Raw genomic sequence first — 25,184 nt, 5'->3', positions numbered from 1 at the left:
CTTGCGCTGCAGTTGAAAGAGTGGCGCGTAGAGTCGCAGGTGAGAGTTGGGGCGGGGGGCGGCGGGCGGCGGGCGGGGGGCGGCGGGCGGCGGGCGGCGGGCGGCGGGTTGGGCAGGGCTTCTGAGCACCGCCCCGCAGGTGATCAGGGCGTCTGGGGCTCCGCCGCGCGGTGTGGACGCGCCGGGCTCGTCCGGCAGGCAACCTCGTTTTGCGGGACTCCGGCGAGGTACAGGGAGGTCCTTCCAGACTGGCAGCGTCCTTTACCGAGTGCTTACTGTGGGCTCCGTGCTGTGCTAAGCGCTGTAGATGCACGATTTCAGTTATTTCAAACAATCTTATGAAATAGGTGTTGTTATCATCCCTGTTTTACTAAATTGGAAAGCGAGGTTCAGGGAGGTTACATGGCCCATCCGGGGTCACACCTACAGTGTTTGTGAGCGTTTTTTCGAAGAGCAGTTCTTGTACACGACCCAGCAGTTGGACTTCCAGGTATACATGCAAGAGAATTGAAAACCTATCCCCACAAAAACCTGGACATGAATGTTCATGGCAGTGCTGAACGGAGAAACAAATGGCAGCCTATCTGTGCGGTGGAATGTTATTCAGCCGTAAAAAACCACGGAGTACTGACACACGCCACAACATAAACGAGCAATGAGAAACATGCTAAGTGAAAGGAGGCAGTCACAAAGGACCACACGCTGTATGATTCTGTTTGTACTAAATATCCAGAACAGGTAAATCCACAAAAAAACAGTAGTTGATCTGTGGTTATCAGGAACTGGGGGAGGGAGAAGTGAACAACACGGCTTAATGGCTATGGGATTTCTTTTTGGGGTGCTGAGACTATTCCGGAATTAGACAGTGATGCACAGGTTTGTGAATGGACTAAAAACTACTGAACTGTACACTTGAAAGAGAAGTTCACGGCATGTGAGTTACATCTCAATTTTTAAAGAAAGGAGGATTTAACATGTGCATGTTAATAAGGGGGTGATGTTGAGTCTTGTTACTACTGCATTAACATTTTCCAGTAGTAATCTCCACTTTGATTCTAGGTCACCTTGACCTGGAAGGGATTTGAGGAGTCCTGTTAGACTGCAGACAACTGAGTTCCAGAGTGCATGTGTTGGGACCATAACCTGTTTTTCTGTTTCTATATTGTATGTATTTCCATAAAATTTGGCCACAGAACACATCTAATGGGCTGAGTTCAGTGCCACAGTCTGTGTCTCCTCTCTTTTCCTTTTAGGGAATTAATTTGACAGCACGCATTGATGGCTCTAAAGAGGTCATCACTCTCACTGGATTCCAGTGAGAGCGACTCTGAAGAGTTGCCAACATTTGCCTTCCTGAAGAAGGAACCGTCTTCAACAACGAGGAGGCAGTCTCAGAGGGAGGAGAAGATTGTTGTGGTTCACACCTCGGATTCTGAGGCCTCCTGTCCTCCATCACCAAGGTTGAAAGATGTACCACCTACCCCAGACACAGCTGAATCCGTCACACAAACAGAGCCAGTGAGGGTGCTAAGCAGTGGAAGTGAGGATGAGGTAGAATTAATTCCCCTGGCCGAGAGGCTTGCATGTAAGTTTTTGACCCGCAAGCCACTGAGCCCTGAGGACTCTAGCTCCCCAGTTAAAAGTGTATGGGATCATCAAAATAGTGAAGGAGGATCCTGTGACTGGAAAAAAGAACCCTTTCCAGAGGTCCCTGATATTCCCCTCCGTGACACCTCAGAGAGATGTGCATCAAATAACAAGGACCCTGCGGGAGACAATCCATGCCACCAGCTTCCAGCCTTCAAAGCTACTTGCCCTATCCAGAACAACAGCTGGACAAATGCTGAGGTCCCCCCACTTCAGAAGAGAACCAAGCTTAGCCAGGAGGTCCACAGGAGCAGCTCGCAGGGACGCCAGCCACGGAGACGAGCAAGCCCGAAGGAACGCGCCCTGGGACAACAGGAGAGGACCAAGAAGGCAGCCGTGGCTAACAGGCTGAAAGCTCAGAGGCCCGAGGAATGCCTAAAGCATGTGGTCGTGCTGCTGGATCCAGGTCCTCTTAGCATCTGTCTTCATCCCGTGCTGGGGTCTCCACTTTCTGGGCCAACCCCTGACTGCCCCCTCCCGTCATTTGTTGCAGTGCTTTTGCAGATGGAAGGGGGAGGCCAGCTCCTCGGGGCGCTGCAGTCCATGGAGTGCCGCTGTGTGATCGAGGCCCAGGCCGTGCCCTGCAGCATCACCTGGAGGAGAAGGGCTGCGCCAGCTGAGGTAGTAGGTTTCGGGCTGATGTCTCTCCTCCCCCTTTGAGCTCCCTGATAAATGCCCTTTCATTCTAAAGAATGTTAGTCAGGGTCCCAGCAGGAAAACAACTAGCACACTCAACTTAGGATAATTTGAGGAAGATGTTAGAAAGGAACAGTGTCCTAAAGCGTGGGCAGGTTACAGGGCAACTACAAGGGACGACATGGCTTCTCACGGTAATGACAACACCAGCTCAGGGGTTCTCCACCTCAGATACAGTCGGCATTTCAGATCGGATAATTCTCTGTTGCGAGGGCTGTTCTGTGTGGTGGAGAATGTCGAGCAGCCTCCCTGGCCTCAGCCCACTCGATGCCGGTGGCACCCTCCTAGTCCTGACACTCCAGAATGTCTAGAAGTTGCCAAACGCCCTTGTGGGGAAAAATCGGCCCTGGTAGAGGACCACTAGCATGTTTGTTACCATGCTTAGGCCTGGCGGGATGAGGGGAGGAAGTGGTTACCAGAATCCAAAAGGAGAAAGAAATGTAGAGAGGACCCCCTTGAGAGAAGCTTGACCTCCTATAGAGGAACATAGCAAACCCTAAGTGACCCATTTCGACGGAGCTAGGGAAACGACCTCACTCCCCCCTCCCGCTTTCCCTCCCTCCCTCCAGTCACCTGTTGGGTTTCCCACCCACCGTTCCCACTTGGCCATTTGCACCGGAGGACCTGGTGATGTGGTCTCCTGCAGAGAGAGGAGTGGGAAGAGGGAGAGCGGATGCGCGGGGCAGAAGGAAGATACTCTGCGTAGGATTCCTGGTTCTAACTGGCATGGCGGGCTTGTGCTTGAATCTCAGGCCCCACAGCTTTATGGCTATGACCCTGGGCAGATTATTTCATCTCTTTGTGCCTTACGTGTATGAGGACACTGTTGCATCCCTGTGGATGCGCCATGTCAGGGGACTGAGGTAGCCAATTCCGGAGCGCATAGTAGGCACACAGCAAATGTTCTTTCCTTGGCCCTGAGGTTTCTGCAGCTCCTTTGGCTTCCATTCCTCTTATCTACGAATCCAAAATACTCCACCCCTCATTTATAAGGTTCTCTAGATGAACCATTAAGATTTTTTTTCCTCTCTCGGGACACCTGGCTGGCACAGTCAGTAGAGCGTGAGACTCGTGATCTCATGGTCATGAATTCAGGCCCCCTGTTGGGCATAGAGACTGCTTAAAACAAAATTTTTCCCCCTTATTTGGATCTCATAATTTTTTCAGTAACTTAGGGCAATTGGACGCTTTTTAATTTGGGGTATTAGCAAATCTTTGTATTCGTATTGCAGTTACCTTTCAAGGCGCTCCCACATTCTCCCTCCCGTGTCCGTGGCGGTTCTCCCACACGGAGGGACTTTTCACCCCACATCACGGGCGGGGAGGCAGGTTGGAGAAGTTGAAAGCTGTGTGAAGGGTCCCAGCCGATCGGTGGCTGAGCGGGAACTAGAGGCCCTGCTCCTCCGGCTACACTTGGTTGTATTATGGGTCTTAGCGTTTGCTTATAAGGACCTAGTGAGAAGACCCTCCCCACGAGCCCTGCTCCCAGTCGCTCATACCGCTGTGGGCATGTGTCGCAGGAGGCTGCCCCGTGGCGGTGGTGAAGAGGACGGGCCCTCCCAGGCGGCAGCTCCCCTTGTGGCTCTTGTCTTTGTCACATACAACCTGTGTGTCTCTAAGGGTCACTCAGCTCCTAGTCAGCCTCTGCCCTCAAAGGCCAAGTACCTTTTTGCACAAAACCCTCTGGAAGTTTCCTTCCCCCCCATTCCCCTATCCAGAGTGCACAGGAACATTGGCAGTTCTCAGCCCATTTCAACTTCCTTTCTTCACTGCCTCTGAGACGTGGCACACCAAGGTTGGACAGTTGAGGACTGGGCAGGGACGGGATCACGGGTTATTCTTTTTTGCCACCAGGCTTCATTCCAGAAGGAAAAGAATAATACAAAAACGGGCTTGGCTGATGCGGGTGCATTCATTCACCCCGAAGGCATGGGTCTCTCTCACAGGTGCTGAGCACCTGCTGACCCGCCTTCCTGTACTGGGTTCCGGGTCCTTTGGCAGGATGGACAGGAAGACTGGGTCGAGGAACCGATGGTCCTGGTGCTGCTCCCGGCAGAAGCGTTTGTGTCCATGGTCCGGAACTTCAAGCAGGTGGGCAGAGCAGGGTGGGCACCCAGGCATGGGACAGAGAGCCACCTCTAGGGACTGGATGTTAACGCAGCATCTGCCCTTCATGCAGGGAAGTGTGGGCGGACCTGAGAAGGGGAAGGAAACACTGCGGAGCTTTGTGACCAACATCACAGCGAGGGCAGCTGGGAAAGCTCTGTCCCTGGTTATTGTGGATCAGGAGAAATGCTTCAGGTTTGAAGCGGTCCTTGAGACTTAGCATGTAAAGGGTCAGCTCCACCAGGGGGATGTTACTCATCCCAGATCTGGGCCCCCCCCACCCCAAGCCCTTCTGCCGAGCTCAGCCTGGAGCTGCTGTTCTCTTAATTTCCTCCCCTGTTCTAGTGCTCCAAACCCCTCAAGAAGAAGGAAGCAGGGAGTGGCAGATAGGGAACAGGCCAAGGAGAAGCAGCAGAGACGACCAGAGGCCAGCGCAGGGCGCGTGGTGTCCAGAGTAGACGTGGAAGAGGTAAGAACTTCAGCACTCCTACTCTCATTGAACCCGATTTGCTCTAGATCAGGAGCAAAGTGCCCACTGGACATGCCTTTCTGACTGCACTGAGTAGGATAGAAGGGGTAGAACAGGGAGCCAAGGGGCTGGGGTACAGTTTCAGCAGGTGTGCGGGCGGAGCCTCAGACAAGCTTCCCTCCACCCCTCCAACCCGTCCTGCTCTTGGGGGGGTAGGCGCTGGTGGATCTGCAGCTGCACACACGAGCCCAGGCCCGACTGGTGCAAACCTGGAAAGAGCTGGCCGACTTTGCGTGCGCATTTACCAAGGCTGTGGCTGAGGCGCCCTTCAAGTGAGTGCCATGAAACGCTCCGGCCCCCTGCTGGGCCCCACTGTGTCCTCTTCCCCTGAGCTCTGTGAGGCTGGCGATGCTGGTGAGGAACCTTCAAGCCCAGTCCCCTTAAAACACGCTGCACCAGCTGCTCTTTAAGTTTGTGTCCCGAAGGCTGGTGCTGGGTCACCTGTGAGCCAGGTTACCGGGATCCGTCCCCAGTCAGGTCACGATGTTGTTAAGTTCTCATAAAACAAACTTTCAGCCCACTGAGCTCTGGGAGTGTTCATGGTCGGAATTAGTAGGGGAATTAGTAGGGGATCTCAGTCTAGTCCAAGTCTCTCACTTTCTACCCACGGGACTAGAGGCCTGAAGACTGCCTTGTCTGAGCTCTTAGCAAGTTAAAAGTGGAACCAGACTCCCAGGTGGCCTGACACCCAATCTCTAGTGGCTATCCCTGTACACACTGCCTCTTGTCCACTAACCCAATGTCAACATGGGAAACAAGCTGGTACCTTTCTGGCACCTTCTCTCTCAATGAGGAGGACGAGATGTCATTTTAAGGGAAACAGCAACTAGCATGACTTGGGAACAAAGAGGCGCTCGTGAGGGTCTGTGGAAGGAGGGTGTTTTAAGTTCCCAGGGAAGGGGACAGGTGGAGTGACGAGTGACTCCACAATTCTTCAACTGCCGTTCACAGGAAGCTTCGAGACCAAACTAGTTTCTCCTTCTGCCTGGAGAGTGACTGGTCTGGAGGAGCAAAGGTGGACCGCACGGGCAGGGGACTAATGCTGGTGTGGAGGAGACAGATTCAGCAGCTGAACCGAGTCAGCCTGGAAATGGCCAGTGCCATCGTGGATGCCTATCCCTCCCCCCAGCTCCTGGTCCAGGTAGGCTGCTCCAGTGGTCACCCCCAGCGCCCTGTGGCTTTAGTGGACTCCCCAGGCAGTTTCCGTGGAGGGCCCCGGTAGTCAGCAGTGCAGGCCTGCTGAAATCTGAGCAGTGTCTCAAGGACAGAGGACAGGCTCTCATCCCACCCCACCCCCAAGCTCGTTGCCCCCTTACTGATGCAGGTGTGACTCTGGGTGGTACAGTATTGAGAGGTCATTTGCCACTTTCAGGCTTATAGGCGGTGTCTGTCGGAGCAAGAATGTCAGAATTTGCTCGCAGACATACAGGTACGCCGTGGGGAAGGCGTGACTGCCACGTCCCGGCGGGTTGGACCAGAGCTATCCAGGCGTGTCTACCTTCAGATGACCGCTCTGCAGCCAGATCTCTCTTTAGACGGTGCAGACTGAGGCCAGCCCTGGGGAAGCTGGAGATTTCCACCTCACCCAGCTCGGAAGAGGACCATGGGAAGAGGCTGGAAGCACAAGCCTGGGTCGGGCTCACAAGAGACTTCTTCCCGAGTGTCAGAATCTGCAGAGTCTCCCTGACACCTTGGCACAGGTGGCTGAGATCTTGTGTTCACCTTCACAAGTACAGACTGTCCCTCTCCCAGGGAAACTCCATTGCTGTGCACAAGTCACCCTACCCCAGCAGCCCTCCAAACACAAAGGAACAAAGATAGACCACTCAGACACGTATTTAATAACTGTAGAAATCCACAAGAACCTCAGCTTCAAATCTCGAGATCATGAGGGAACTTCCCTCAGTGGGCTGGCTGGAGGGAGTCAGGTGTGCCCTGCCGCCCTCTCACCCAGCCCCCCTGCTTGGGGGTCTGATCCCTGGGCTGACTCCCCATCCTCTTCATCTCATCTCACATACTATCTATTTTGTTTCAATAAAGCATTTGTACCAATGGCTCTGGAGCTTGGAGGAAGACTAAGGAATGTGTAGTGATTTCTGAGTAAGGTGTGGGTCCCTGCAGCAGAAATGTCTGGGGATGGGGGGTGGGGAGGAACAAGTCACTCTTCCAGTCTGAGGATAGTCAAGAGTGGCTGTCCCATCCAGGTGAGCCACAAAGGCTGAAAGCTGGGCTCCACCCTCTATCTCTGCATCATGACTGGATCTTGCTCTCCTGAGGAGGAGACAAGCAGCCTACAGTTGGGAGTTTCAGTGAATGAGCACCAAGACGACCACACCTTATCCCTTCCTCTGGCTTCTGTGCAAAGAGGCCACAGAGCAAGAAGAGGCTGCATCTGGCAAGCAGGAGAACAGACGGCCCTCCCCCTCTCTGCACTAGCTGTTTGTAAACGCGCTACTTTCCAACTCCATGGTGCTATTTGTTTCCCTTCGTTGTGGAGGAACGGGACCCAAACAACGCTAAACCTCCAGCCCTATGAAACTTGAGTCTGCAGGCTGCCTCTGACTTTGTCACACCGATTACCGACAGCTGTCACAGATAGAATGGCTTTATGACGGTCCACCTCCTTGTTTACTGGCAACCAGGGAGTTAATGCTCTAACAGAGCCAAGGAGCCTAGACCGTTTTGTGAAAGCCACAGGAGTCGGGGCAAGACGCCGTAGGAGCTGCCCCAGACCCTCCTGGCTGGGAGAATCCTATTTGTGGGACACAAAGCTGCCTACCATCCTGAGAGTCTGCACTCCAGCCGAGACTGCTCGGTTCCGGGCCAAGTTCTCTTCTCTCAGGACGTTGTTAAGGAAGCAAAGTGATGGAAAGAGAGGATACTGGAATGGGAGTCTAGTTCTGCCTCCAACTAGCTGGGAGACCGAAGGCAAGTCATTGAAGGCCTCAGTTTCCCTGTCTGCACATGGTACTATTGGAATGGATGGTCCTGAAGTCCCTTTCACAGCCTGAGATTTTGTATGGTCATTAAAATGTCTGAGATCCTTAAGAAAATAGGTATACCCTCCCCCACCCCCCAATTTAGGCTAGATTTGCTGAGTATGGTGTTCCCTTCGTCCCCAATATCGCACTGCCTCCTGATCTGCCCTGGCTACGCAGGGAGAAATGAAAGAAAGGGTTTGTGACATACAAAATTATAAATGTAGTGACAGCTGACCTGATCGTTTAGTAGAAACGAGCCTTGCCTTTACACAGCTTTGTGCAACTAGAAAAGGCTGGTTTTTTTCCTCTGCCCACCCCAAGCCTATTCCTTTAGGCATGCAGGTAAACTGTCCCCACCTCCCACTTCTCCTCATTCCACCAGGGAACCCTGACTAAGGAACAAAAGTCCTACAGAGAGGAGATCTCAAGTACCAATCGGCAGCCACTGGATGACGGCAGGTAGATCTGATGCTAGAAAGAGGTTTGTGTCCAGCAGAACCCAATTCCATAGGAATCCAAGCTCCAAGGCTGGGAGGCAGCAGGTGTTGAGGACAAGCTCACTGCTGAGACTCGGTCTGCAGCACCCACTGCAGGATGTCGTGGCCACGCAGCCCCCGGAGCGCATTGTCGTAGATGGTGTTCACGCTGGCGCAGAGGGGCTGCCGCCGCAGCTCTGTCACCCGACAGGCCACCAGCCCACCGGCCGCACACAGCAGCAGCAGCAGCAACAGCTTCAGCACGGCCCAGGACCTGCCGTGTCTCCGGGGAGGTGGCTTGCGGGGCCGAGAGCCAGACTTGGACTCTGCAGAGACAGAGGCACCGCAGATAGAAAGTTCCATCAGTCTGAGGAGACGCGCATTCTACCCAGCGACACTCATCTCCCTGCGCGGACCCGCTCCCCCCTCTTCCGCAATGAAGACTCCCAGGCCCCGAAGAGAAACTTTCAGGAACATCTGAGTTCTCATACACTGCTGACATGGAGACTGAGGCAGAAGTCCTCCCCCAGTGGCTCTCCAGGGACCTTGCTTGGAACGAGAACTCATTCCGGGTGCCTCATGCAGCTCGCGGTCCCTGGGGTGACCCTCGGGGTCAGGGGACGGGCTTTTCAGGGGGCACTGAGCATGGGTAGCGTGCTGCCCATCTGGGGAAACAGGCCGGAGATCTGTTATTGTTGCTCATGTCCTTATTCTAGAAGAGGAGGCACATAAAAAGAAAGCCCAGGGGCACCAGGGTGGCGCACATCGGTTAAGCGGCCGACTCTTGGTTTCTGCTCAGGTCACGATCTCGGGGTCATGGGATTGAGCCTTGCATTGGGCTGCGCCCTCAGCGCGGAGTCTGCTTGAGTCTCTCCCTCTGCCGCTGCTGCTTGTGGGCACTCTTGCTCACTCGCTCTCTCAAATAATCCTAAAAACAACCCAGGAAGGTGAGCTAACACCCTGTCAATGGTGACTGCTGCTGGGTGTGGGGGATTACAGGTCATTGCCATTTTCTGAGACATATATGGAACTTTTTTAGTTCGCTGGGATGAACATATATATATTGCATTTCTAATTTTTTTTAAAAAAATTGGTTTTGAGATTGTTTTAAACCAAACTTTAAAAATCTTGACAGAGTGCCCACATGCCAAGAACTGCATGATCCTGTCACATAGATTTTCTCACTTAAGGCTGCCCTATAAGGAGGTCCGATCCTCGTTTTACACAAGGAAACAAAAAAGTGGCTAGGCAACTTGCTCAAGGCCGGCAAGGGCAAGCAGCAGTGCCCCTGGCCTTGGCCCACCCAACAGGGCTCCTTCCGCCCTCAGTTGCCTCTCCGTTACGGGCCCCCACTGACCAAGAGGGTATGCAACCCCCTGCTGCACACAGAGCCGTTATCACCTCACCAACTCAACTGGACACATTCAGGCAAAACGTTAGCATGTTTTTTATACTACACGGCTCCCTGAACACAGCCAAAGGATTCCGCTGGTGTTCAAGCAGAAAGAGAGCGAGCGCTCTGCTCTGACCTAGAGAGAGAAGCAGAGGCAGTGCCAGCCTCCCCAGGACGGTACTGGCACTCAAGATGCCACCTGCACGTCACAGAGTCAGACGACGTGAGGGGCTTTGAAGGGCACTGTCCTCGCCTTGTTGCGATTCTAGCATCTAACCCTGACAGGAAGGGCAGCTCCCTGTTCGGGGAAGGCTCTCAGCCACCTCTGACTGAACACCCTGGGGCAACACGGCAGCAGAGCACCTGCTCCCCAGGACGACCCCCCACGCCCAGCCACCAAACCCTCCAAGCTTCCCCGGGCCTCAGAGTCTGCTCGATCTGACCACAAAGGCTGCTTCACACACTCACTCCTCTGCCCTCACTGCACCCCAGCAGGAGCCCTGTGACTGCGAACACGTACTCGGGGCCTGATTCGTCTCCTTCTTGGGCTTCTTCTCCTGCTCCCGCTTGGCTGCCTTGAGGGCGTCGTACTCCTTCCTCCGGCGCTCCTTCTCTTCCGCCTTCTCCCGCTTCCGCAGCTCCCGCTCCTGAGCCTCCTTAGCCCGCTGCTTGGCCTCCCGCTTCTTCTCGGCCTCTACCGGAAAATGCACCCCGAAATGACTACTCGCCCATAAACCTGCAAGAATGCTTTCCCGAGGAACTAAAAGCTGGGGTTCAGCCTCCCTTCCCTTAGGCCGCAGGTCACTTAAGCTATATTAAGGGGAAAAGGCAGTCTCTCTACTCTCGGGGAAGCCACTCTCAGGGTTTACTGAATGGATTAAAGGGGTCCAAGCCCCGAGCAGCAGAGAGATTAGGGAGACGTTAACAAGCGGCATGGGTGACGAGCTGGAGGGTTCAGAAAGCACACGAGTGACAGCCTTCTACAACTCAGCTGTCAGGAGAAGAGACACCGGGGTGTGGGTTCTATGGGATTCCTATCCTCCCAGCCTCAAAAAGGAACGTGGCATGGGAAGGCCAAGGAAGAAGAGAAAGTGAGTGCTCAAGTTCACCGTGAGAGAAGATGGAAGTGTTTTGCTAAGAAAGCAAGACTAACAATTTGTCAGAGGGTAAACTCCAGACCTCACCTCAGGAGTCTGTGGCGCCTTCTGATTTACTTCATGGTTCAAGTGCATTCTCATCCAGTACCCAACTCAGAAATCACCGGCTTCTAAAAATGCACTTCCCAATGAGTTATTTGGAAGCATGAAGCACATTTTTCCAAAGCCAGAATGCCACAAATTAGGGAGTTAAAAGTCCCTTAACAGCTTAAAAGCCTATCTGACCCATAATGTGGCTGAAGAGCAGTACGCTAAGTACTGGAGCTTTCCACTGGTTTTCCACGTACAAAGAAGCTCCAAGTTCCAGCTGGGCACTGAGAATGCCAAAGGCACTTACACCCAGCCTGGAGAGAGCACATGGTGGCAGGAAGTCAAGCAGCCGTGGCCCAAGGAAACATGGCATCATGGGACCATACATGTAAAAGGGCCCGGTGTCACTCGGGCTCCATCTCAGGCTTCGCCTAGAACCAGGACTACACCTGTCCCTCCCCAACCCTGGGAGTCCTCCAGCAACAAGCGCCCGCTGCCCACCAAGCCTTACTCGGGATACAGTGTCAGGTTCCAGCGCCTAAAGCTTCCTAGAGATGGAGACAAGTGAACAAACCGTACATGATGTGTGCCAGAGAGAGAGTAACAGAGATTGTGAGGGAGAGACAGGCGGGATGGAAGCCCAAGTCTGAGTGCTTCTGAGGGGGTTACAGCAAAGCTAAGGGAACCTGTGAGCAGACCTGAGGAAGCACACAAACCCAGCTGTGTGAGGAGCTGAGGGAAGAGCAACCCAGCCCAGCCCCTGAAGTGAGCGCAGCCTCGGTGTGCTCCAGCAACGGCAGGGGCTCGTGTGGCTGGGGCTACCAGCACTCTGTCCCTGGGGTGTGGGACGGAGCGGGAGAAGCAAGCAGGCTGGGGCCACGGTGAGCCTTGTTGGCCCTGGGATGATGTCTGAATGTCATCCTAAGTTCCAGCAGAAGCCATCAGAATGCTGTAGGCAAAGAGCAGCATGATTGACTTGCTTTAGAAAGATCGCTGTGGCTGCCGGGCAGAGGGGGCATGTGGGTGCCAAAAGGCCACGGAGCTGGGAAGCAGCAGGACTGGCTACAGCAGGGGGGCTGAGTCCTGGGGCGGCCTGGCAGGGAGGGAGCATCACACCAGGACTTGCTAACAGACTGGATACTAGAGTAACTGAACAAAGGAATCCTGGCCATCTTTCTTTCCAGTTTCAGGCTTGAGCAGGTACAGGAATGGGGACTGCCTACTAGAGGGGAGCTCTGGGGAGGGCTTGAAGGAGACTGTCTTGACATTATTTAACCTCTGATGCCTCTTAACCCTCCTAGCAGGCTGGAGGGCTCTGGAGCTCAGTGAGCGAGCCAGGCTGGAGACAGACCTGTCGGACAGAGAGGACATCGTCCACTGCCACATGGTCCCCTGCTGCTCTGCTGCCGCTTCCAGGGACCCCAATCCCCGCTACAGGGGAGTCAGCAGCTGCAGGTCGGGAAGACAGCTGAAGGGGGGATGGCACGTACCTCGTTCTACTTCCAGCCGCCGCTGCCTCTCTCGCTCCTGATCAGCTTGGACAGCCTTCATGTGCTGTAACACCTGCAGGAGGGAGAGAGGTAAAGTGCTAGGAGCCAGGGAAACCACAGAGCACACGTCCGCTTCAGAGGTTCCAAGGGGCCCCCTACTCTTTTCAGGCTGGCACAGCCCCAGGCAACGCAGAGTGAAGGAAGGCAATCCCGTCCCTGTCTCCCGACTTACACCGCCAGCCTTAGTTGCAAATGGGTCATTCGAGCCCAGGCCACTAAAGCTGTGAGCAGATGCCAACTGGAGTATATCAAGGGTCCTGCTCTGTAGTTACTGTCACACATGTGGTATCCCGTCAACCTCCAGCAGCTCTGCTGCCGAGCTTCCCACCCTGGCTCCCTTATGCAAGCTCCCCGCCTCCCTATCTAGAGAGGCGTCTTCCCTCTCCTGGTCTCAACACTGGGGTCTTGAGGGTGACTGCTGTCCCCTCTGCCGGCTAGACACTCAATACTATGTTTGATGAACGATTGCTTGGCTCCCCATTTCAAGAGGCAAAAAACCAAGGCGGGCAGGGGGGTGGTGGTAGGGATGATCTGTCCACGTTACATGGCTTCAAAGTAGCACAGCTTAGAATACAGGTCTTCTGAGCTCCTGGGCCAGAGCCTGTCCCACTCATGTTAGCACACAGAGCAAGGAAGCCTCTAGGAGGAAGGGAAGCACCATGCAGCCCACTTAGCAGACAAAGCCCTAGTGCCCAGTCCTCGTCCACTCAATCATGGGTGGCTTCTGACTCCGACGGCCCCAGAAATTCTCATTACAGCCATGGGTAGAAGAAGAGGTGAAAAGACTTTATTTTTTAGGTTTGTTTGTATCTTTAGAAGCTAATATCCCTTGGATGTAGAGGACAGTGCAAGCTTAGAGCCCAGCGCAATCCTGACTCTACCACTTCCTAACCGTGTGACCTTAGCAAGTGACTTCCCCTCTCAGGCTTCCTGCAAGAGCCTGCTTTGAAGCCACGAGGAACCCTGTCCCAGGCCTTGAACCTGCTGCAACCTCTCGGAAGGGAATCAAGCTCACTAAACAATGGCCACTCAACAAGGAGTGCAGATCTGTCGAAGGTCAAGCCTGATGGCGGCAGGCAACCCAAGTTCAAAGTCACCGTCTCACTCTGAACTCCAAATACTAAATAAACACCAACCATTCTGGTAGTTTTAAGGGGTATACCAGTGGCTAAATAAAGAGCAGAGAGGTTTGAGAGACGTCTCTTTTCACCCGGGCTCCCATACATCAGGAGTTCTATGACAGCTCAGGAATGGGAGCAATGCCTCTAGTGTGGACCATGAGCCCCAAAGGGCAGACACCATCCGTCTATACCAGTCCACGGCATACAATAAGCACTTGATAAATACCATCCAGCTAACAAATTATTTTTAAAAGGTGCTGTATTCTGCTCCAAGCTTATCACTTACTACAGCTGCCCCGTGCACCCACACAAGGATAGAGCTGGGGAAGTCTAAGCTAACTCCTGGGGACAAGTGACCTCATTCCGGCTGGCCCAAGCCACTCTGCTATGACGCCTAACAGTGTGCCACACACCAGAGTCTGTGCTGGGCCGTGGTGCCAGGGAGCACGGCTTCAGAGACCATACCCACAAGGCAGTAGCGGGCTCGCTCTGGAAGCTATATGCTAACACTAAACATCTTGGTGCTCAATAAAAATGATCTTTGAGGGGCGCCTGGGTGGCTCACAGGTGTCTGCCTTCAGCTCGGGTCTTGATCCCAGGGTCCTGGGATGGAGCTCCACATCAGGCTCCCTGCTCAGCAGGAAGCCTACTTCTCCCTCTCTCATTCCCCCTGCTTGCGCTCCCTCTCTTGCTATGTCTCTGTCAAATACATAAATAAATAAACAATCTTTGAGGAATATCAGCACTTTCATACAGTGTAATGTACTATTAGTTGAATGAACATGTAGGTAAATAAAATGGGTGTGCATAGGGAGCGTTTCGTGTGCCAGGGGAGCGGAAGGGAGCTGTGCCTCCCAGGCGATGAGTATCAGGAGGGGAGGCATAAAGCGCGCGGGACACAGGAGGAGTGGTCGGTCACAGCACCTGCCGTCCTTCAGAACAGACAGCACTCCTAAGCACCAGGGCCACACTGATCACTTCTACTGTTCTCCACCAAGGGCTATCAGGCCACACTGACCTTGTACCTGGTCTCCTGTGACAATGGGTGGGACACAAGATGAGACTAAGAAGCCCTGAACTAACAGTAAGGAAAGAAATGCCGTTATTCCTGGGATTCGCCTAGAGACCCACCGTGCCCCCAATCCACTTCCCTTAATTCTAGCATTTAACGTTGAAGCATTTCGAGTCCTTTCTGTTCCTCATGCCTCCCAGACAAGGCCAAGTAAGCCATCTGGCGCTCAGCTGTTCTAAGGCTGGAGGGAAAAAGTGACCGTGGCTGGTGTTAAGAGAGATGCAGTGCAAGGCGTGGGGTGCCTGGGGGACTCAATTGGTTAAGCGTCTGACTCTTGATTTCGGCTCAGGTAGCAATCTCAGGGTTATGAGACTGAGCTCCGCATCGGACTCCGCACTAAGAGTGGAGCCTGCTTGGGATCCTCTCCCTCGGCCTCTGCGCCTTCCCTCTCATACGCAGTCTCTTGCTAAAAATAAAAATTTTAAAAAAAAAAAGTGCGAGGCATCTTCAGGCCTGTTGGCGATGCCTGTCTTCCATGCTGCCTTTAGTTCCTCCTACATCAGACAACTTGACTGAAATCAAATGTCAGATCTGCCCAGGATGTGTCTGCTTACAGATATAAGCTTACGAATATTAACAACACTTTTATTATCAAAATTCCTACAATACCTGTGACTCAGATAATCTTCTTGTCCAATTAAAGAACTGTCAATGGTGTGATGTTGGATTAGGCAAGGTCCTGGTTTCTTTAAGATTTTATTTATCAGACAGAGAAAGCACACATGCGAGCGTACAAGCAGGGGGTGCGGCAGAAGCAGGCTCCCCATTGAGCAGGGAGCCTGATATGGGACTTGATCCCAGGACCCTCTGACCATGACCTGAGCCAAAGACAGATGCGTAACTGACTGAGCCACCCAGGCGCCCTGAGGTGCTGGTTTCTTAAGAATGGAAGTTTTGCAACAGAGAAGCTTTACTTGTAAAAGCAACACAAACAAAGGACCCTCTACCTGATGGGCCGCTAGCAGCCCTATTTCACTGAGACCTCAATGCTGGAAACCTTGAACAGCTACAGGTGCCCCAGGAGGGGAAGAAACAAGAGGAGGCAGCAGCGAGTCCCAGGGGACTGAGCGGGGGAGGCCCCGGGGAGCTCCGTGCTTACCTTGTTGGCACACTGCTTGCACTGCTTCTCGTCCAGGCAATCCCCTGCCACTTTGGCCAGGGCAGGATCCAGGGGGTTATCCTTCAGGTCCAGCCACTTCAGGCTCTGAAGAGACAGGACAGAGAGGCTGCTCAAGCCCCTCAAGCTGAAGGAGCCGGAAGCAAGCCTCTGACTTCCAAGGCGGCAGCACGGCTGTGCCCTGCCCGTCCCCAGGCCCTCTGCCTCGCCTGGCACCAAACACTGGTTTGTGAACTGTTACCTTGAGCTGAGCGAAGCTGACAGGCAGGGTCACCAGCCTGTTGTTGAGGAGATCCAAGTGCTGGAGGTTGACCAGACGGCCGAAGTCGGCCGGCAGCTGCTGCAGTTTATTCTTGCTCAGGTCCAGCTTCACCAGGTGTGTGAGGCCGCAGAAATCCGCCTAGGACCCAGACATGGAACACCTCAGCCCTGGGCCCACTCCTCCGAGGGAGATGCCAGAGCCCTGGAGGTGGAGGCAGCTTTGTGGAAAGCCTGACCCCACCTGCCCCCAGCTCTTCTGCCTGCAAGGAGATGCAGCCGACAACCAGCACTTTTGCAGGGGAAGCAGTGAGCTGCTTCCGTCCAAGGACTTGGCACCAAGTCGGCACAAAATAAGTGTGTGTTCCCTCATGCTCTGTGCACCCTCCAACCCAACCTCCACATTGCTCTTGGAGGGACAAGGGACCTCTCCGGCCCCCCAATGGCACCCTGTGCTCTCCTTCCACGGGGGCAGTCAAAGCGCATGGGGACCATCCAGTTCCCTAAAACAATGGAGCGCCCTCAGGCACTCATATCAAACAAACTGTATCAAACAAAGTGGCATTCTCTGTTCTTTGCAGCACCTAGCACAGCACCTATCTGCGGTACTGCTCCCACCTTGGCGCAGAGGCACTGCTCATGCTCTCTGGGGATCTGTAACTGCCAGCGTATTGGCTCTGCCAAGGAAGGCACAAACAGCTGAACTCACTCGGACTGAAAAGCGCACGGGGGGGGGGGGGGCGGGGGACTGCGGACAACATGCACGGCGGTGGCAGGTGGCAGGTACTGGACACCATACTTTCACTAGACATGAAATGCTGCCTAGAAGCAGTGGGATTTTGGATGCTTTCTCAGTGAGAAACGGTTCTTGCTGAGCTGCGGGAAGATGCTAGAGATAATGAGCAAGGCCCAAGGGGAATACTGACAGGGGAACAGACTAATGACCCAAGGAAGAAACTGCCAACTTCTGAGACCTGATCCCGGAGCGGAGCCCAGTGGAGCCGAGCAGGGAGTGACACGGCCAGAGTGATTGCTGGCAAAGACAACAACGGCAACAAACTCGGTCCTGACACTGACGGCATGCTGCTCTGAAGCACAGACCGGCCGACACCGAGGAGCGGCTAAAGGGCTGAACCACTCTGAGGCCTACGCAGATAAAGGACCGTGTACTGAAGACATCGCAAATCATATGATGGAGAAGGAGAACTGGGAGTTGTGCAAGAAAAATCGAAAGGACCTGACCACAGGCTGGATGTGTCAAACAAAAAAGCCTCTCAAGTAATTCAAGAGCTGGGAGAATAATAATACAGTAGTCCCCAAAAGCCACATCTTTTTTCCTGTTCCTCATCAAAAGATACACACGGAAGCTGTTCATAAGCAGCTTTCTCCCTGGAAATCAGAGGAACTTACAGAATGGCCTCTCCTCTCCTCTCCTCTCCACAATAGGGAGGGTAAACTATCTTTCAAAGGAATAATATAAGGGAGGAAAAAAGATGACCCCACTAAGTGATTCAGCCAGCATTCTGTTGACTTTAGTTTTTCACGGCCTGACCTTCCAACTGCTCTAATTCATTCTAAGAATGAAGCCTCTACCATGCTTCCCTTCCTGCTGAGACAAACCACCCCACCCCAACCCCAGCAAGCTCCCCTTCAGTCACAGCTTGGCTGCAGGCCTGACCTGAAATTACAACTCTAAAGACATAACACCCTCAAACAAGAAGCATCACGGCTCTACAAGGAAGCCGCCTGCCAGTCTTACCGGGAGACTAGTCAGTTTATTGCAGGACAGGTCCAGCACGGTGGCCTTCGGGAGGGCAGCCTAGGAAAAGGAACAAGAACACAATGTCAGACCAACACTTGGAATGGTTCAGTGACATGAAGCCTTCTCCAGAGAAAATTCCCACAATTAGGAAGGGCTTTAAAAATTAGCACCCAAATATGATGGAATAGGGGCGCCTAAATGGCTCAGTGGGTTAAAGCCTCTGCTTTCGGCTCAAGTCATGATCCCAGAGTCCTGGGATGGAGGCCCACATTGGGCTCTCCGCTCGTCAGGGAGCCTGCTTCCTCCTCTCTCTCTGCCTGCCTCTCTGCCTACTTGTGAACTCTGTCTGTCAAATAAATAAATAAAATCTTTAAAAATATATATGTATATAATGTAACAGTAATAATAATATAACAGCTGCGGTGTCAACATTTACTACCTACCAAGGATCTTACACTCCAATCTTAATCCTCACAAGCCTGTAAAATGGGAACTATTACCACCATTTTATTAATGAGGAAATCTACGGGCTTAAAGGTTAACCAGCTTGCCAAGGGCAGGGAGGTGGCTCTTAAGCAATGGAACTGGAATATGGACTGGAAACCTGTTCTAACCTCCGTACTACAGAGCCAAGCGCCAAAGGCAAACGTAATTCATTAAAGGCAGGAAAGCGTAGGTCACCCAAAGTGACCCCAGTGTGCTGGTGCCGGAAGGAAACCTGATGGGAAAAGCAGGGATTGTGATCTAACTCCACTTTGGCAACAGACCAGTTTGATTTTCCTGGGACCTAAGGTCTCGGTTTCCTGGCTGGGAGTGTGAGAGTAGAGGGGTGGTGGGGTGGGCAACAGCAACTGGATTCCAGCCAGTTGAAGCTGTGCTGGGAAGAGCATTAGCCAACCAAGCAGAGACACTACACGTTCTTCAAGGAAGGATGCCTCAGGGCCGGGACAGCCAGCTGGGATGGCCCTCTTCCTAGAAATGCAAAGTTCCGGGGCACACCCAGGTCTACCCAGAGGCCTACTTCTCTAGAGGAGTCATTCATTCATTGATTCATTCATTCTCCGAACAGCCAGCAAGCACTCCGTGGGCGCCTACTTTGAGTCCAACACGGAGCTGAGCGCTGTGAAAGCTCCCGAGATGGGAGGGGAGATTCACCCCTGACCCGTAAACAGCCCAGGACCGAACCGGCAGCGCCTTCTCATCTTCTGGAACTGCGCCAAAGTGACACGTGTACATCCCAGGAAGAAAACTGGGGGCAGAGGGGGACTCCCCGGGAACTAAGTCCCACTCCTTCCACCTAGTTTTAAGATCTGGAAAGTGAGGCGTTGGAAAGGAGGCGGCCCGCACAGAGGCCAGCGCCGTCTCGGGCGACACCTGGGCCTGGCAGGGCTGTACTGACCAGCTCCTTGACGGGGACCTCGTTCAGGTCGTTGAGGCTCAGGTCCAGCTCGTTGCCGTCCAGCTTGTCGCGGAGGTTCCCGCCCTTGCTACCGGCCTTGGTCATGGTGACGCCGGCCGAGCGGTCCCGGCTCCGGGGGCTCCAACGGGCAGGAGATGGGCTGAGAAGCTGCTCGTCGGTTCAGTGGAATCGCACCCAACCGGCAAGGCCCGCGTCCTCCGCCACCGCAGGTGCGAGACGCCGTCGTCCGCCCGACCGTCCGCTGCACTCTGAGCCCCGCGCCCCACTCCCACCCGTGCAGCCGCGACGACGACCACTTCCGTGTCCACGTCACCTTCCGCGGCCACTGATACGGACCGGGCCAGAGCAGCCCGGGCGTGTGCGGGAACGCCATCTGGTGCCTAGGAGGGCGCATTGCAGTGGCCGCCGCCTTTGGAAGGGTGGCGTTCAAAGCTAGGAGTTCCGTTGCCCAGCCGAGGCTCGGTTTTTTCCCCAATGGCCCAGGGTTCGCTACCGACGCTGGCAGCGCCAAGAGGCAAAAGGGCACGGGACTGGGCGCCAGAAGACCTGGGTTGCATCCAAAATTGACTTCATCAGATCACCCCTATTCCCCTGAATTAGAAGCCAAAACTGCAAGTCTTTCAAAATTGCTCCTTGTCCTCTTTACTTAATTCCCACATGATCATCATCCGGAAATTTCAGCCTCTTTATCTCTCTGAACTCCTCTTCCTTGCCCCAGCCTCTTGTCCAGGCCGCCATCACCTCGTGCATGGATTACTCTGAGTCTCTCTCCCTGCCACCCACCTCTACCCAACTGATCGTTGCCCAGATGATCGTTCTAAAAATATTACCAAGTCTTTCCTATGCTTAAAACCTTTCAAACTTCCGGCTACCTCTAGAATATGGAATACTCTCCTTTCTAGACTGGTCGCTGCCTGCTTCTGCAGTCTCCTCACGATCCCCAGCCCCTCCCTGCCTGGGATGCTGTGTAGACTTCCATTAGGTGGCCTCTGATGTAGGAAGCAAAGGCAAAAGAAAAATTATTAAATTTCCTTACTACTTACAGCCCACTGCTAAGTCCTTAAAACAGAGTGACATTCCTCTCCAAACTCAGCTGCCTCCATGTTAATACCTTGTTAAGGGCAAAGGAAGCCTGACCACCCCCCCCCAGCCCTCCACCCTGGCCCCAGGATCCTGTAAGACTGCTTCAACATAAAAAATTCCTTTGGAAACTTCCTTTATCTCTACCCCTCTACCCCATACACATTGGCAATCATCCCCCAAGCATATGGCCCACCGATATACATCTGAAGGATTTCATGACTAAGGTTTTATTAGACAGTAATAAATGACCTTTTTCCAACAATAGCTAGCCCCCTCAAGGTCCTGGAAACCTGCTTCCAAAATTCCTTTGGGACTTAAGCTATCCTTAACCCCCTCCCAACTTGAAAGTAAATGATGGGCCACTCCTCATGACCCCAGGGCAGCTCTTTCTGCCCACGGGTCCTGTCCTCAACGCTTTAATAAATCATCTTTTTGCACCAAAGATGTCTCAAGAATTCTTTCTTGGCCACTGGCTTCAAACCCTAAGGTCTTTCTTGCATTCGCCTCCACACCTTTCTCTTCTCCTGGAATGGCCTTGCTTCCCAATGCACCTCTTCTTAGCTAATTTTTAGTCCTTCAGGAAACCTCCCCTGACCACCATGAACTCCAGAGCTAGTTAGGGGTCCCTCCTTGGGACTCTGATAATGTCCTATGTGCTACCTTACTGTCAGAGCTGATAGGGCGTGGTGCCTAAGGCAGGACCTCTGGTTTACCAGAAAGCTTAGGCGATTACCATGCTTATTTATGGATAGGTGAGAAATGTGCATAATAAGGGTGCCTAGCTGGTAGAGTCTGGGTAGGACTGAATGAGCAAAACACAATGAGCTTACTGTAGTGACTGGCATTTAGTAAGTACCTGATAAATATTAGCCGTAATTCATAACTTGCCTTGTGTTATACTTATCTTTATGTGTCTGTCCTCCACTCTGGACTGTGAGGGAGAGATTTTTGTCTTTGTATCCCCAGTGTCTGAGTGCCTGAGACATGGTGGTTCTCATTCAAAGGCCTGCTGAATGAAAGAATGAATGAACAAGTGAAGCACTTTACCCACTTGGCACTCAGTTTGTTCATCTTTGAAATGGGCACATCAAAGCTTCTCTCAGAGGGCAACTGTGAAGACCAAGTGAAGTCGGTGGTGGGAGCTATTCATTTCACAAATCCTTGTGCCCACACCCACCCACAACAAGGCACAAGGCACAGTGCTAGGTTTCTGGGAACCAGACAAGGCAATTGAATAATTATACATTAGCACTTGGCAATCTCTAAAGCCCTTGAGCACCCATTATCTCATTGTGATAAAGTACAAAAAGAGACTATACAGTGACTTTTATGGTTCTCTCTCTCTCTCTTTCTCTCTTTTTTTTTTTAGAGAGAGCATGCACTCATGTGAGTGGATTATGGGAGAGAATCTTGTGGGGGCAGGGGGCAGGAGGGAGGGGGGCTCTATCTCACAACCATGAGATCATGACTGACCCGAGCCAAAATCAAGAGTCTAACGCTTAACCCCCTTAACCGACTGAACCTTCCAGGTGCCCCTGTTGCTTTTTTTTTTTTTTTTTTTTTAAAGATTTTATTTATTTATTTGACAGACAGAGATCACGAGTAGGCAGAGAAGCAGGCAGAGAGAGAGGGATGCAGGCTCCCTGCTAAGCAGAGAGCCCGATTTGGGGCTTGATCCCAGGACCCCGGGATCATGACCCGAGCCGAAGGCAGAGGCTTTAGCCCACTGAGCCACCCAGGCGCCCCTTTTTTTTTTGTTTTAATTAAGGAAGAAACTCAGGGAGAAGTAACTTGTCCTTACTTCACATAGGGGCAGACCCAAACCTTTTGATTCCAAGTCCTGTTTCTTTTCACAGCACCCTGTCGTCTCTGCCCCCAAGGAGCCTACAGTCAAAACAAGTAATTATTATATAAAGTAGAAAGGATAATGGCCCTAACACATACAAACAAAACCCATGCAATGTACAGGGCTGTGTGGGTATATGTTTGAGAGCGCTAATATCGGACTTACACATTTAAGAGCACTCTGTCCAGGGCTATGATTTACATATGTTATTTATTTTTTATTTTTTAAAGATTTCCTTTATTTATTTGACAGAGAGAGAGAGACACAGTGGGAGAGGGAATACAGGCTGGGTGAGTGGGAGAGGGAGAAGCCGCCTTCCCGCCAAGCAGGGAGCTCCACTCAGGGCTCGATCCGGGGATCCCAGGATCACCATCACAGCCAAAGGCAGACGCTTAATGACTGAGCCACCCAGGCATCCTTATATGTGTTTTTTTGTTTTGTTTTTTTTTAACTCACAACAACTTTATAAGGCAGACATTATTTCGGTTTCTCTTTTTTTTTTTTTTTTTTTAAGATTTTATTTATTTATTTGACAGACAGAGATCACAAGGAGGCAGAGAGGCAGGCAGAGAGAGAGGAGGAAGCAGGCTCCCCGCTGAGCAGAGAGCCAGATGTGGGGCTCGATCCCAGGACTCTGGGATCATGACCTGAGCCAAAGGCAGAGGCTTTAACCCACTGAGCCACCCAGGTGCCCCTTATTTCGGTTTTTCAAAGAAAGTAATCAAGGCTTAGAGAAGTCAACTATTTAGCTATTCAAAGACAGTCACAATAAATAGGTGAATGTATTCCATGGAATGTGGGCCATACCCCCCTGTGGTGGAGAAAAAGAGCCTGAAGGAAGGAAGATAGCAGGAAGTCATCTCAGAGGATAAGGCATTCAAGTTGAGCTTGGAAGAATGGGTCAGGTGCAGACAGGCAGAGTCACAGCCCAAGGAAGCTGGGCGGAAGAGTGAGCAATTGACAGCGGCTGTACATCTGAGAAAGGCTTTTTGTTGCTGTTGTTTTAAATCCCTAAGGCAGCTTGATAAGAAGTGGAGCCTGTCATCTGTGGACAGCTTTTTCCTTGGAAACAATAGACTGGCCCTGGGCTGCAGTCCCCAAACCAAGTGCCACCTTGTGCCTGGATGTCCAGGTTGTTTGGGGAGATGCCAAAGGGAACACAAGCACCATGGCCCTTGAGAAGGTAATGATCAGGAAGAGGGCAGGATAGAGTAGCTTCCTGAAAGAAGCTTGGGCATCAGGCCAGCGCTGACTGTTAGCTCTAGTGTCATCCTGGCAAGTCACTCTACCTCTCCAAGCCCCTGTTTCTCCTTCTTTAGAATGGGGATAAGAAAATGGGTAAGAGCAGGGCGCCTGGGTGGCTCAGTGGGCTAAAGCCTCTGCCTTCGGCTCAGGTCATGATCCCAGGGTCCTGGGATCAAGCCCTACATAGGGCTCTCTGCTCAGCAGGGAGCCTGCTTCCCTTCCTCTCTCTCTGCCTGTCTCTCTGCCTAATTGTAATCTCTGTCAAATAAATAAATAAAATTAAAAAAAAAAAAAGAAAATGGGTAAGAGTGCCAAGGACCCACACAGAGACACATGTAAGCGCCAAATAGCATTATGCAAGAAGTCAGCTTTTCTATGGACAGTTGGGTCTGTTCCAGCAGTGGTGGGTTGAAAAAAAGAGACTCAGTTAGCCCTTGAGGATTGGAGCCCCCAAAGTAACTTTTAAGGCAAATGATCTCTCTCTCTATGGTTTATTTATCTACATGGACTTGCTTTAAATACTTCCACAAATAGAGAACCATGCCATATTCACCGCAAATCTGTCCGTCCCGAAGTAAATTTTTAAATTGAAAGCAATCACAATCAGAAATCCCAACAAGATTTTTGTTTTTAGAACTGGGTAAAAATGATCTGAAAATGCGTATAACAGGGGAAAAAATCAAAATCATATGGAAGGATAAATGTAGAAGAATTGCCAAGAACACTTACTTCGTGAGATAAAAAAAAAAAAAAAATAGCCACGAGGGTCAGGCCCAACCAGGTATTAGACTCGTCCTAAAGCTCCAAACAGTAGAGAATTGTCACAGGCAGGTATCAGTGGTACAGCATAAAGAATCTAGAAACAAATAAAAATGTATATGAGTCTTGAAAATATAGATAAGATGGCAGTTAAAGTGAAATCCATCCAGGGCTGCTGGGTGGCTCAGTCGGTTAAGCATCTGGCTCTCGGTTTCAACTCGGGTCATGATCTTGGGGTCATGAGATTGAGCCCCTAGTCGGGCTCCCTGCTTAGCTGGGGTCAGGGAGTGGGGTCTGCTGGAGATTATCTCTCCCTTTTCCTCCCCCACCCCTGCTGCTCTTTCTCACCCTCTCTCCCTCCCTCTCTTAAATAAATAAATAAATCTTTTTAAAAAATAAAAATAAAGTCAAATCCATCAAAAGGGGAATGGTTGAATAAACCAGAGTGTATTATAAAGTGGAACATTATGCTGAAGAACATCCCGCAGCGTTAAAGAGAATGAGTAGGACTATGTGTATTGACCCGGAAAAAAATGTTGTGTATGATCAAGTAAAAAATGCAAGTCATTGAGTAAGGTAGATGACATACAGCACAATCTCATTAATTTTTTTTTTACTTTGACATTATTTCAGGCTTACAGAAAAGTTGCAAGGATAGAAGAAAGAATTCATGGATGCCATTTACCCAGATTTCCCAACTGTTAACATTTAACTACAGAAATACATAGGTATTTCTAAACTATTTAGGAGTATGCTGTAGACACAATACCTCTTTATTTGTAAATACCTCAGCATGTAGCTCCCTACTATGAGGAAACCTCTTACATAATTACAGGACAATTATAAAAGTCAACAAATTAACACAGAGCAACACTATTATACAATCCATTACTTCATTCAGATTTCATCAATTCTCCAACATGATCTCATTTTTTG

At 51.8% G+C, this 25,184-nt stretch overlaps 2 protein-coding genes across 2 annotated transcripts; one reads left to right on the top strand and one right to left on the bottom strand.

Annotated features, from left to right (window-relative positions):
* Positions 1-250: 250 nt before the first annotated feature.
* On the top strand, positions 251-6,619 carry EME1 (essential meiotic structure-specific endonuclease 1). Its single transcript, XM_044248714.1, has 8 exons — positions 251-2,053; positions 2,141-2,268; positions 4,345-4,434; positions 4,523-4,644; positions 4,795-4,918; positions 5,135-5,250; positions 5,930-6,119; positions 6,351-6,619. Exons 1-8 carry the CDS (start codon positions 1,279-1,281, stop codon positions 6,525-6,527), a joined length of 1,722 nt encoding a protein of 573 aa, XP_044104649.1. The 5' UTR covers positions 251-1,278; the 3' UTR covers positions 6,528-6,619.
* A 1,559-nt stretch (positions 6,620-8,178) lies between these two features.
* Positions 8,179-19,619, bottom strand: LRRC59 (leucine rich repeat containing 59). The gene is made up of 7 exons (XM_044248715.1): positions 19,295-19,619; positions 17,893-17,952; positions 16,117-16,275; positions 15,858-15,962; positions 12,506-12,578; positions 10,349-10,522; positions 8,179-8,761 (listed from the first exon to the last, which is right to left on the bottom strand). The coding sequence occupies exons 1-7, from the start codon at positions 19,397-19,399 to the stop codon at positions 8,517-8,519; spliced, it is 921 nt and encodes a 306-aa protein (XP_044104650.1). The 5' UTR covers positions 19,400-19,619; the 3' UTR covers positions 8,179-8,516.
* Positions 19,620-25,184: the final 5,565 nt, after the last annotated feature.

The sequence above is a fragment of the Neovison vison genome, chromosome 5, assembly GCF_020171115.1.
Source record: "Neovison vison isolate M4711 chromosome 5, ASM_NN_V1, whole genome shotgun sequence".
NCBI classification, from domain to species: domain Eukaryota; kingdom Metazoa; phylum Chordata; class Mammalia; order Carnivora; family Mustelidae; genus Neogale; species Neogale vison.
Note: the sequence above shows the minus strand (reverse complement) of the source record. Positions and strands in the feature narration are given on the sequence as shown.